Here is a 12,298-nt window from a genome sequence, read left to right as displayed (position 1 = left end):
GAGTTCCCTATGGCAAAGTATCTCCCACCCCAGGCAGGTGAAAGATGGGAGAAGAGAGCAGCTTCTCATTGCTCTGCTGAATAAGACCCTTCAATTCCATCGCTTCGCTGTCAGTCTTATCGGAGCAGCAGGAGGAAAACAACTTAGTTTTGTCCTCTGCAGCAGCTTAATGGGTTCTGAGCTGAATCTGAGGCATGCATGGATTTTAGCAGGAAAAAATAATAAAACAAGCTATTTCTTCTCAATTGGGATCAAAATCGCTTTCTTTTCTTGTCGCACCACCCAAGAAGGGTCACTGTAATTTTGGAAGAGTGACAGGAGCACCCTGTGTGTGCATCGCTAATGCTGACTGCATCACCGCCACCACCCGACCCCCTCGGAGCTCTCCAGCTCCCAGCACGGCTCCAGCCCGTCCTTCGCCGCCGTTTCTCCCGCTGTCACTGGAGGGAGCTGCCTGTCCTCCATCCGGAGCTGCGAAGAGCCGCAGTGTGAGCGGTGATGGATGCGGTCACAGCGTGCACGAGGGGATGAGCTGAGAGTGCGTGAGGAGGGGGCTGAGGGCCCGGGTTTGTCGGTCTGGGGGCTGAGGGGGCTTGGGGGGCTCCTTTAACCCTCCTTCCAAATTGGACTTCAATATTTTCACAGAATCACAGAATGGCCGGGGTTGGAAGGGACCCCAAGGGTCGTGAATCTCCAACCCCCTGCAGGGCCACCAACCTCCCCATTTCACAGCAGCCCAGGCTGCCCAGGGCCCCATCCAACCCGGCCTTGAACACCTCCAGGGATGGACGGGGCATCACAGCCTCTCTGGGCAGCTGTTCAGCCCCTCACCGCTCTCACAGCACAGAACTTCCCCTGACATCCAACCTCCATCTGCCCTCCCTCAATTCAAACCATTTCCCCTTGTCCTGCTGCCATCCCCCCTTGCACAGAGTTGATTCCCCTCCCGTTTGCAGGCTCCCTTTAGGCACTGCAGGCTGCACTGAGGTCACCCCCAGCCTTCTTTTCTCCATGCTGAACAAGCCCAGCTCCCTCAGCCTGTCTTTGTAGGGAGGCACCTCAAGCCCCAGGTGCAGATTTGGGCCCCACAAAGTCAGAAGGGCATTGAACCATCCAAGAGCAACCCCAGAAGGGCTGCAAAGGTGGGAGAGAATCTGAGGGCCCTGGGTTTGTGGGGCCTGGAGCAGAGGGACCCCAATGGCAGCTGCAGCTCCTCGTAGGGAGAAACAGCACTGCGTCCTGCCAAACCTGGCACAGGCTGCCCAAGGAGGCTGTGGATGCCCCATCCCTGCAGGCATTCAAGGCCAGGCTGGATGTGGCTCTGGGCAGCCCGGTCTGCTGGTTGGTGACCTGCACACAGCAGGGGGTTGGAACTGGATGAGCATTGTGCTCCTTTGCAACCCAGGCCGTTCTGTGATTCTATGGACACCCCTCCTTAATCTGACCACTTCAGCATCCCGAGCACAACGCGGCACGCTGCTGCTTCTGCCTAAAGCAAACGGAGCATTAAAAATGTATTTCTGAACACAAGGGGGAGCGGATGGATCGCACGGGGCAGCCTAGTGGGCTCCTTGTGCAATTGTGCTCGGGGCTGCCATTAACCCTGCGGTTTTCTCCGGGGTTGGATGGAGCAGGAGCAGGCAGGCCAGGTGTGCAGGTGTTTGTACAGCTGCTCCCAGGGACTTCCCGAGCCGTGCTGGCTCTTGTCTCTCGCTCCTGGAATGAGCCGTTCTGTGGGTTTGATGGGTTTTGGTGCTGCTTTCTGCTTTGCAGTAGGATATCTGTATTCAAATGGAGATGCTGCTGTTTTGCCTGCCCTCAATACCAGCCTGGATCTGTCCCTGGGAAGACTGAAGGAACCCCAGATTCCTTCACATGTGATAGCTGCCTACAAGCTGATGGATATTGCTTGGCATATATGGTACAAACAGCTACAAGGCTGTTGTTGGCTGGGGCAGCTCCTGGTCAGGTCTGCCTTTATCTGTCCATACAATTCCAATTGTGTTTGCATCCAGCCAGCTGCAGGCAGTAGCTTTGGTGCAAAGTTTTGCCATCAGAGAATAAGGGCTGCTGCTCCAGGGCCTCATTCCCAGCAGAAAAACATGGAGCCTGTAAGCTCCAAGCAGAGCGGAACCCAGGGGGACTGTCAGCTCCACACAGGACATGGTCAGGACAATAAGAATCCAAGCACCCACTGAGCAAAGCATCTGAATGCACATCCTTGCACATCTCCCACAGAACCACCGGTGCACTGTCACGCAAATAATGCAGGCAGGACACTTACAGGCTTCTTTTTATTAAAAGACATTTTCAGAAAAGATGTTTTAGTACAAAAAAAAAAAAAAAAGCCAACAAAAAACCACCAACAAAAAAACGTTTAAAATACACAAACTACAGCTGTTGTTTTCCAGCGCCGACGCTTATAAATTACACCACATTAACACTGCATTTAAATACGGAAACAAATTAGAACGAGAAGTTCATCAAAAAGATCCAACATCCTACAAAGGCTATTTACAGTATTTAGCAGCTAGGAGCTCTAGCACGGCAGTCAATATGACTTCAATAGGGCAGGATGCTTGGGAAGCCCCAAGACGGCAGCTTGGCCCGTAACAGTTTTTGGGGATCTGTTTCACCCATCCCAGGGCAGAGCTGCACCCAGCCAGGCAGTGCAGCTCGTGCAGGGCAGCCCTGATGTCCCCTGGCCTTTAGGGTGTGCAGGAGGGGCTGTGCAAAGGATGGGGACGCTTTTTGGAGAAGGCATTGCTCCAGGCTGTGAGAGCTCCAGGCTGTGAGAGCACACAGCTGGCAGCAGGACACTGGTTTCCCATGGATGGGCGCTGCTCCATGCGCGTGTTGTCCCAGCACACGTCCCACTGCTGAGCTCCAGGCTGAGCCATGACTCAGTCCCCAGCGCCCCCCCACAGCTGCCTGCATCGTCTTGCTCATCGCTTCCCGGAGCTGTGAGCGTTTTTCCCAGCTCTGAACAAATTCCAGCCAGCTTTCAAGCTTTGGGGGCAGGGAAACTGAGGGAGCTCGAGGTGCCCTTCTCCCAGAGGAGTCCCGCATCCTCCCGGTGACACCCACATGTCCCTGTTTATTGCAGGGGAGTTGGACTACGTGGCATTCTGAGGTCCCTTCCACCTCTAAGGATTCTGTATTCCCATTGGGTTGGAGTCACCAGAGCAGGGCTGCGAGGCAGAAATGAGATGGAGCTGCCACGGCTCCCACCCCATGTGGCTGAGGAGTGGGGGAAGAGGACTGGGGACACTCATAGGGGATGCATACGGTCACACGTGGGGTCAACAGTGAGAGGTGGGAGACGGCGAGGCTCAGCGCCCAACTGGGTGCAGGGCAGTGAGAGAACCTCCCGTGCTTTCCTTCATCCCAGCCCAGCACGGAAGTGTTCAGACAGGGCAGAAAGCACCAGAAGGCTGCAGCGACCACTGCAGGGCTCGAAGTGGGCGGGCGGCCCGACCCCCTGCATGCTCTGGAGGTCAACCTCCTGCTTTGGAAACCCCCATCCGGGGGCTTCACTGACATGGAGCTGCTTTACTTGAATGAAGAGCTGCACTGCGCCAGCAAAGAGAAACACACCTCGGGGGTCTCCGCGGGGAGGGTGGGTTTGTTTCCTGTAAACACCAACTGATGGAGCTCGCGACCGCGCTCCGCGGGGAAGGTCAAGTCTGAAACGGCAGCTTTAGGGCTCTGCTTCCAGCACTGTGGGTTGGATTTTCATGGTGGTTGATTTCAGAGGGTAGTATCTGCCCTTCCAAGTCTTCCAAAAGATGCCCTGCTTGCGTTCGTGCCTCTGGCGAGGGATGGAGCGGAAGTACTTCCCATTGAGGTTGGCGTGGCCGCAGGTGCTGAACCACCACCCGCCTGAAATGCAGAGCAGGGTTTAACACACAGCACTTCTCCAGAATCAAACCCACCCTCAAGGCAGCTGCTGTCCCCATTTCCCCCACGCTTCAGGGCTTTGGGAGCTCACAGGGCCTCGTGAACCCTTGAGGAATCCCATCTACTGGTGATCTCCGTATGGATCCAGACAAGCTGGCAGCCAGCAAAGCTGTCACAAAGACAGATGCTTGGCCAAGACCTGAGCCATGATCCCTACATGGCTTCAGCATCCCTCCCTGTATCTGCATGGCTCCTCCCAAGGACCCCTCCTGCAGCAATCCCAGGATGCTGGGAGCAACACAGGCTCAGCATCAAAGGGCTGAATTGATCCATGGCAGCCCAACCACAGCTACCTCCCAGGGCAGGAGGGAAATGGCACATCACACACCAGGCTGGATGTGGCTCTGGGCAGCCTGGTCTGGTGGCTGGTGACCCTGCACATAGCGGGAGGGTTGGAACTGGATGATCATTGTGGTCTTTTCAACCCAGGCCATTCTAGGATTCTATGATCCCTTGGAAGAGGAAGAGCCCACACTGACCTGAGAGGTGCTTGGCACAGTTTGTGTCCGCTTTGAGATCGTGGTCACGATCCCGAGTGGAGAAGGGCAGCTGCCTAAAGTCCCCAATGGCATTTTCCAATTCTCCAGACAGAGGTCCCAGCAGGTTGAGTGTGTAGGCTGTGCTCTCCCCACCGAGGCTGAACTCAAACTGAATCTCCTGGGAGTTTCCCTCCCAGTCTTCCAGCTCAATCAGGAGGTTGTACCTTCCCTCCTGGACCAGGTGATGGATCTTCTCCAAGCCCAGCCAGAAGTCACCTGAAACACAGATGGTCTTCTGTGGTCCCAGGGATACAAAGATGTGGTGCAGAACAGGTATACAAACAGGATTCAAGGGCAAGAAAGACCTCAGACCCAGACCCTGAAGCTTTTGAGTCGCTGTCTGCATGTGCAGGACCAGTCAGAGAGACAAATGCTCTGGGGGTGCCAGCAGTGTCCCCCCCCTCCTCATCCCAACACTGCTCCTGCACATGGAGGTCTACAGGAGGAGGTGAGGGGGAATTAATTGTCCTAATTAAGTTATCACATGTCCTGTGCTAAGATAGATGCCACCATCCACCTACCATGAAGGTCTCCAAAGCCATTCTTGTAGGCATCCCAAAGCTGGTCAAAGTCCACAGAGCCATCTGTACGCCTCTGGATCACCGTCCAGCCGCCTTCTGCAGGAGGGAAAAGACACATTTCAGGGCTGCTGCTGGCAAGAGCACCGTGCAAAGCACTGCGAGATGCACGGCATCTCCTCCACTGTACCTGCAGTCATGTCACAGTAGACTTTGAAGGGCTGGGACCCCGAGGGCTGCACCTGGAAGACCCCACTGCTTTGCTGCCCAGCCAGGAAGAGCTGCTGGCAGTCCTCTGGGAGCTCTGCTGGAAGAAGGGAAAAGAGTCTGAGAGGTCGGCCCCACACCCGCAGCCTGGCTGCTGCTCCTGCCACAGCCCCGCACGCGCAGCTCGACGGGAGCCGCACACATCAGCATCGGATGCGTGCTGAGATGAATCCCTGGCTCTGCAGAGCTTTGAACGCCAGTGACCCAATATCTTCCCACTGCTCCTAAGGCAGCTCCTCGGGCTCCCATCCAAGAGAGAAGCCGGGCACGGGGCCAGGCTGCAGTGACCCAGGGCTGGACAGAACGCTCCCCAGCGGGGCAGACACCCGCAGCGCCCTGCAGGGATGGCCCACAAGCAACCACCTGCAAGAGGAAAGCTTCACCTCCCCCCGCCCCCCCCTCACGGCTCTGAGCTTCCACTTCTCCCCTTCTGCCTGTCGGGGACTTTGTCCCCAGCTGCCAGCAAAGCACCGTTACAACAGCACCGATAAAAGTCCATCCGGGAACCAGCGCCCGCAGCGCACGGGGTGGGGAAAAAAAGAAAAAAAGGAAGGAAAAAAAAAAAAAAAAGCAGCCCTGTTACAAAACCCAGAGTCAAAAGGCCGAAGGAGGATGTGAGGGGACTTCAGCCTCTGGGCTGTGGGGTGCCGGCACGTCAAGGGGCTCTTTGTGTGCAGGGACAGGTGCCCCCGGCCCCATCACCCCACACAAAGCTGCTCTGTTCCCCGGGCAGCTCTGGGTGTGGGGTGACTGCGTGAGGCTCACAGCTGCCACTGGGAGGTGATGGGACCCCAACACCGGGCCAGCCCTCACCGTGTGCCCCCAGGGCACCGGGGTCCCTCGCCCGCAATAGCAGCCCACAGAGTCTGGGAAGGGAGGGAGGCTTCTCTGCGTGGCCACAGGGCTGCATCCAGAGCCAGAGAGGGGAATGGGGCCTTTGGGGGGAGGACGTTGCCTGCAGGGCATCACCCCGGCCCCCTCCTCTTTGGGAGGCTGGAGTCAGCCGTGGAGAAAAGGTCAGCAGTGGGGGGAGGGGGGGGGTGGCAATGTGACACCCGCTGCCACCTCTCACCCACTTCCCCCCTCCCCCATCAGCCCCCCGCTGTGAACTTTTCTCTCCTCAGATGTCCCCCCCCCCCTCCATGCCCACCACTGCAGCCCGGCCCTGGGAAGCATCTCGCAGCCCCCAGCACTGCTCTGTGTGAGGACCCCCGCATTCCTGCAGGCCCACCGATGGGCTCCAGCACTGCCTGCAGCATCCTTTGTGACCCCCCCACAGACACCAACAGAGCGCTGGGTGCCACCAAGGCCACGGCAAGCATTGTGCATCACAGCACACAAAGCACCCAGCATCACTCTGCTCGCTTTCTAATAAAAGCAGCCAGAGAAGCCAGAGGGGGCTCAGGGGAAGGAGCCCCTTAGGTGATGCCCAGCAAGAGTGGCTCATGCAGATGCAGCAACTCCTCACCTCCTCCCAGCAATGATGGAGCCCAGCGAGCGCTCAGGTACGATTCCCTGTGCATTAGCCAGCCCTGCCCCCTGGTTGTTCTCTTCTCCCCCCTCCTCCCCGCTGATTTCTGGCCAAACACATTGCGCTCTTTCTCTCCTCTGTTCTCCCAGTGCAACGGGGACTTTTTTGAGCAGCTGAATGAAATGCAGCTGCTTGAACAGCCTCAGCTCAATCTTTGTTTGAGGAACAAACTCATTCGCTCCAGTTTGTGTTGCACACCCGTATGGCACTGGCAAAACAAGAAGACCTCCTGGCTGCTCAGCATGTTTTCCTTTCCCTCCCTCTTTATTCAGCCAAACAAGACTCCTAACCAGCACAGCTTGCTGGAGCAGCCCCAGGCACGGCACCCTGTTCACCCAGCAGATCTCCAGGCACACAGAGGTCACCAACCCGGGATAAACACAGAGCTGTCTGCAGGCAGGGCGTGCCCCCCCTGCCCCCCCCCAGCTGTCTGCATCTCCTGCCCCCCGCCAGCCCCAACCCCATTATTTCGGAGTCCCGGCGCCACGGGGAGAGTGGGGCTTTACCCTTCCCCTACTGGGCCGGCTGCCAGAGCGCACAGCCTCTGCCTAAAGATGTGATCCTCTTTCTGTGAGCGATTAAACCTTTCACTCTCCAGGCTGCTTCAAACCTTCAACTTTCACATGCTTGGCGCGCTGCCATCCCTGGCCCCAAAAAAAACCTCGTGTTCGCTGGATGCGAATGAAAGGGTCTTTTTGAAAACTCTGCTGGTGGAGTTCATTGCTGATCCCTGACATCGGGCAGGGAGCAGCCGCAGGCACAAGGAGAAGCGCTACTGCGAGCCCCCCAGGCAGGGGGCACGGGGCCGGCCTGCCAGGGTATCGTCAGCTTTAAGGTTTGCCAGAAAACTCGACTCAGCTTGGTAATGAAAGGAAGCCAATTTGTTTTCTGACGGCGATATCAACAACAGGGATCAGGAGAGCACGAGGGAGCGGAGGGCTCTGCAGGGCGGGGAGGAAGCACTGAAGGATGGAGGGATGCCTGGCGCGTGGGGATGCTGATGGGAGCTGCAGGGCACATGGTGCTGAGCTCACACCCTTCCCTCCCACCGTTCCCACGGGCCGTGGGTCTTCTCTGCGCCCCACAGCTGCAGCCAGCAGCCAGCACAGAGTCTGACACCAGTAACTAGCAAAGCCGCTGCCTCACACCGCGCCTTCGGCACAACCCAGACCTGAGAGCAGGGCAGGAGACGCTGCTAAGGGTGAGTCACAAAGCAGAGAGCTGGGAGAACAATCCTCCAGCTCAACAGCCCCGCTTGGAGCGAGGGAAGCAGCACACAGCCCTGCTGCAGAACGGGGCTCTTGGAGCACCGCGTGGCTCTCTGCTTACTGCCCAGGCTTTGTTTTGCTCACGCCGTGCTGAGGCACGCCACTGACAGCTCTGCACACACAAACCCGCGTGTGCTTTCCCCTGTGCTAAACCCTAGGATTCCCTGTGGATTCTCGCCCTGTTTGGCTCAGGCTGGACATCCCCAGACAGCTGCACAGACGCTTCCCCAGCGCCGCGACTGAGCTGACACAACAGCAGAGCAGCTGCTCCCTGCAGTGACCTCTGCAGGACCGCTGCTTCCCGGCTGCAGCACAACGGGGATGGCACAGAAATGCTGCTCGGTGCTGCTCCTCCGACCCCACAGCAGGAGGATGCACCCAGCACAACGGGGAGGATTCAGATAGGACACTGCCTTGCACGTTTCCCAGGGCTGCGAGCCTCCAGCTCCTCTGCTCCCAGGCGTTTGCTTTGCACTCTGAGCAGTGCAAGCTGAGGCACCTGTCCTTTTTGTCTACGAGACCCAAATGTGAGCAGAGGAAGAGGGATGCGCACAGACCTCGCTGTACATCGTGGCCCTGGGCACCGTCCTGCTGCTCCCCTGCACCCCGGGGACAGTTGACAGCAGGGGAACAGAAGCTAACTCCAAGAGCAGAAACAAATAGCTGCTCTCAGAGCTCCTCTGCTTCTCACTGCATTCTTAACATCAGGCAGAAAAATTCCCCTTAAACCCTTGAATTCCATCTGGACTAACACTGATCCCAATGGTCGGGTCCTACCCCTGTTCCAGCTCTCCCCCAGTCTGGCCCAGCCCCCAAGCCCTGGTTTTGCACACAGATCTCACACCCTGAACCGGGACAACTGAACCTTTTGTTTCTGCACGGCTGCAACTGCTGCTGCTGTGCTCCTGCAAGGCGAAGCAGGGCAGCACACGTTGATACTCACTGTGTGGCAGCACGGGCTCCACGCTCACATTATGGCTCTGGTTGGTGTGGCTGAAGCTTTTCTTTGGGTTTATCTTCCACTTTGGAGACTGTGTTTTGTTGTCCTTCAGATGTAAAGGGATCAGCAGGTTGACCTGAAAAACAAAAAATCCAGAAGCTGCAAGTTGGAACGGTTTTATCTCAGCTGATTCTCAGCGCTGCTGCCCAAGAATTCCAGACCAGAGCTGGGGCTGGGCTTGCCCAGAAAGCTTGAGGAACAGGAGGAATCTGGGGCAAGTTGTGGTTTTTCACACCCACGCTAATGAGTTTATTCTGCAGATAAACTAAATGGACCAACGCAGAGAGGTTTGGTCCCTATACACGAATGTTTCACATTTCCCAGTGCCAATTCTCTGGAAGCTCCCAATTCTGTTTCATTTGGCTTATTTTTTTCACTACATATGCACCAGCACTGCGGTACAGGGACCAGGGCCACGTCCTTCAGAGGACACTTGAAGCCAGGGCACAGCAGCAGTGCTGCTCCTTCTGCCACTGATGCTTTGTGCCAGCTGGCTGCAAGGGACAGGAGCTTGTTGTGCTCCTAGGAGCTGGGCAGGAGCTCACCTTGCTCTGCAGGCTTTTAATCTGCAGATTCTGCTTGTCCAGCTTGTACTGCTGCTGCTTGATCTTCTGCAGGAGCTCCTCAATTCTCGAGTTCTGGGCATCCATCAGGGTCTGCAGGGGAGGAAGAGCCCGGTGAACCCCGCAGCCACGGGCGCAGCCCGTGCACACATGGCACGGAGCACCAGGGCAAGGTCCCCGCAGGCAGCTCCCAATGTCCCCAGGTCGGGTGCTCCCAGTGCCCTGGGCAGGTCGGTTCCCTCCGTGCTGCTCCCCGTGTCCCAGCAGGGTTGGTCCCCCTGTGTGCTGGGAGGGTCGTCGGGTCCCCGGCGCCCCGCTCCACCCGGAGCGCTGCGATGGGGTCGGTGCTCCCATTCGGGTGAGGTCCCCTCCCATCCCCGTTTCTCCGGGTCGCTCCCGGTGCCCCATCAGCTCCGCTGTTCCCGTTCCCACCGCTCCCGCTCGATTCGGGTCCCCCTTCATCCCCAGGGGCCGCTCCCTCGGGTCTCCCCCGTTACGCCCATCGGGTCGGGTCCCCCCGGAGCCCTCCGCGTCTCCGCTCCGCGCCCACCTGCAGCGCTCCCAGGTCCTTGGAGCTTTGGTTCTCCGCCGGCCGCGCCTGCAGCGCCTGCCGCACGCGGCCCTCCAGCTGCTCCAGCCGGCCCTGGATCTCGGCTTTGTCGGCCGCCACCTCCTCCAACCGCTGCCGCAGCGTCTCGGAGAGGTTGAAGAGCTGCCGCCCGCGGCCCTCCAGCTCCCGCACGCTGGCCCGCAGCAGCTCTCCCTGCTCCTGCGTCTCCCGAGCCTGGCGCAGCAGCCGCCCCATGGAGCTGTTGTGGGCGCTCAGGCGGCTGCCGAGCTCCCGCATCTGCCCCTTGGTCCTGTCCACGTGCTCCTTCAAGCCGTGGCCGAGCTGCAGCAGCCCGTGGGCGATCACGTTCACCTCATCCCAGGAGGCGAACTGCGCCCTCCGCTCTTTGCCGCCCGCCGCCGGCCGCCGTTCGGTCCCGGTTCGGCCCATTCCCGGTGCGGGTCCCGCCGCCATCCCCGCCGCCGCGGCGCACAGCAGCAGCGCTGCCCCGGAGAGCTGCATGACCGCCGGTCCCGATGCGCGCCCGGCCGCCGCGCCGCCCCTTTTATCGGCACCCGGGTGGAGAGCCGCGCATCGCTGCGGGGAATGCCCGCCCCGCGCCCGCCCCGCGCCGCCCTTCCCCGCCGCTTTGTTCGCCTTCCCTGCGCCGAGCCCAACCCCGGCCCTTCCCGCAGCCCCAGCCGAGCAGCCCCGGCTCATCCCCCCCCCAAACCCTTACGGACCCGGTTCCGAGAATCCACCCGGGGCAGCCCGGCCGCTCCCCTGTGAGCCGCGCCCTGCCCGTGCCTGGCATTGCTGTCTGTCCCCTCTCCATCTCGTCCCCATCGCCACTACTTTGCCGTCCAAACCTCACCCCCGTCCCTTCCCCATCCCATCCGTTCTCCATCCTGTCTCTTCCCCATCCTCATTCTTATTTCCAAATTCCATCCATACCCAACCGCCATTTCCATTTCTTCCACATCCCATTTCCATCCCTACCTCCATCCACCCCTTCCCCATTCCATCACCATTCCTATTCCTTCCCTCTCCCCACCCCCACCATTTCTGCATCCAAACCCCATACCCATCTCTTCCCCATCCTCATCACCATCCCATTCCCCCCCATTCCCATCTCCATTTCCATTCCTTACCCATCACATTCCCATCCCTTTCTCCATCCTCATCTCTTCCTCACCCCATCCCCATTCCTATTCCATCCCCGTTCCCACTCCCATTCCTATTCCTTCCCTGGCCCATCCCATCTCTTCCCCACGCCTGCCCCATTCCCATGCCCATTTCCATTTGTTGATCATCCCATTCCCATCCCTATCTCCATCCCCATCTCTTCCCCACTGCATCCCTATTCCCATTCCCATCCCCAATCTCCATCCTCATTCCCATTCTCATCCCTCTTCCCATCTCCATCTTCATCCACATTCCCATTCCCATCCCCATTCCCATTCCCATCCCCATCCCCATTCTCATCCCCATCCCCATTCCCATTCCCATTCCCATTCCCATTCCCATCCCCATTCCCATCCCCATCCCCATTCCCATTCCCATTCCCATTCCCATCTCCACCCCCATCCCATCTCCATCTCTATTCCCACCCTCCCACACACACATCTCCATCCCATCCCCATTCCAATTCCTATCCCCATCCCACCCCATCCCATCCCCATTCCCATTCCTACTCCCGTCTCCATCCCCATCTCCATTTCTATTTTCATACCCCATCCCCATCTTCATCCCCATCCCCATCCCATCCCATCCCCATCCCCATCCCCATTCCTATTCTCATCCCATCCCATCCCATCCACATCTTCATCCCCATCTCCATCTTCATCCCCATCCCATTCCCATTCCCACCCCATCCCCCCCTGCTGGCAGTCCCACCCACACCCTGGCGGCCCTCATTCCCTGAGCTTTGCCACTTGCCCCCATGGAGCCCCCACCCATGGGTGCTGTAGGTCCGGGGCTTACGAGCAGAGCTGCTCTGGGTGGAGGAGGAGACCCGCTCCTCTGAGTGCAGCCCATCCCCAGGAATGCCCCTCTGAGAGCTCATTCATCCCCCTCCATTCATTTGCAAACGTCTTTGACTC

General features: G+C 58.6%; 1 protein-coding gene across 2 annotated transcripts; it reads right to left on the bottom strand.

Annotated features, from left to right (window-relative positions):
• Nucleotides 1-2,280: 2,280 nt before the first annotated feature.
• On the bottom strand, nucleotides 2,281-10,751 carry ANGPTL4 (angiopoietin like 4). Of its 2 annotated transcripts, none has more exons than XM_052702132.1 (7): nucleotides 10,197-10,751; nucleotides 9,629-9,739; nucleotides 9,027-9,159; nucleotides 5,208-5,324; nucleotides 5,021-5,116; nucleotides 4,440-4,715; nucleotides 2,281-3,882 (listed from the first exon to the last, which is right to left on the bottom strand). In XM_052702132.1, the coding sequence occupies exons 1-7, from the start codon at nucleotides 10,716-10,718 to the stop codon at nucleotides 3,701-3,703; spliced, it is 1,437 nt and encodes a 478-aa protein (XP_052558092.1). In that variant the 5' UTR covers nucleotides 10,719-10,751; the 3' UTR covers nucleotides 2,281-3,700. The 2 variants fall into 2 exon arrangements, with proteins under 2 accessions (XP_052558092.1, XP_052558093.1); XM_052702133.1 differs by having other exon boundaries at nucleotides 5,208-5,321.
• Nucleotides 10,752-12,298: the final 1,547 nt, after the last annotated feature.

Source organism: Tympanuchus pallidicinctus, unplaced genomic scaffold, assembly GCF_026119805.1.
Source record: "Tympanuchus pallidicinctus isolate F22 unplaced genomic scaffold, pur_lepc_1.0 scaffold43, whole genome shotgun sequence".
In the NCBI taxonomy this organism is placed as follows: Eukaryota; Metazoa; Chordata; class Aves; order Galliformes; family Phasianidae; genus Tympanuchus; species Tympanuchus pallidicinctus.
This window is presented reverse-complemented; position numbering and strand designations above follow the sequence as displayed.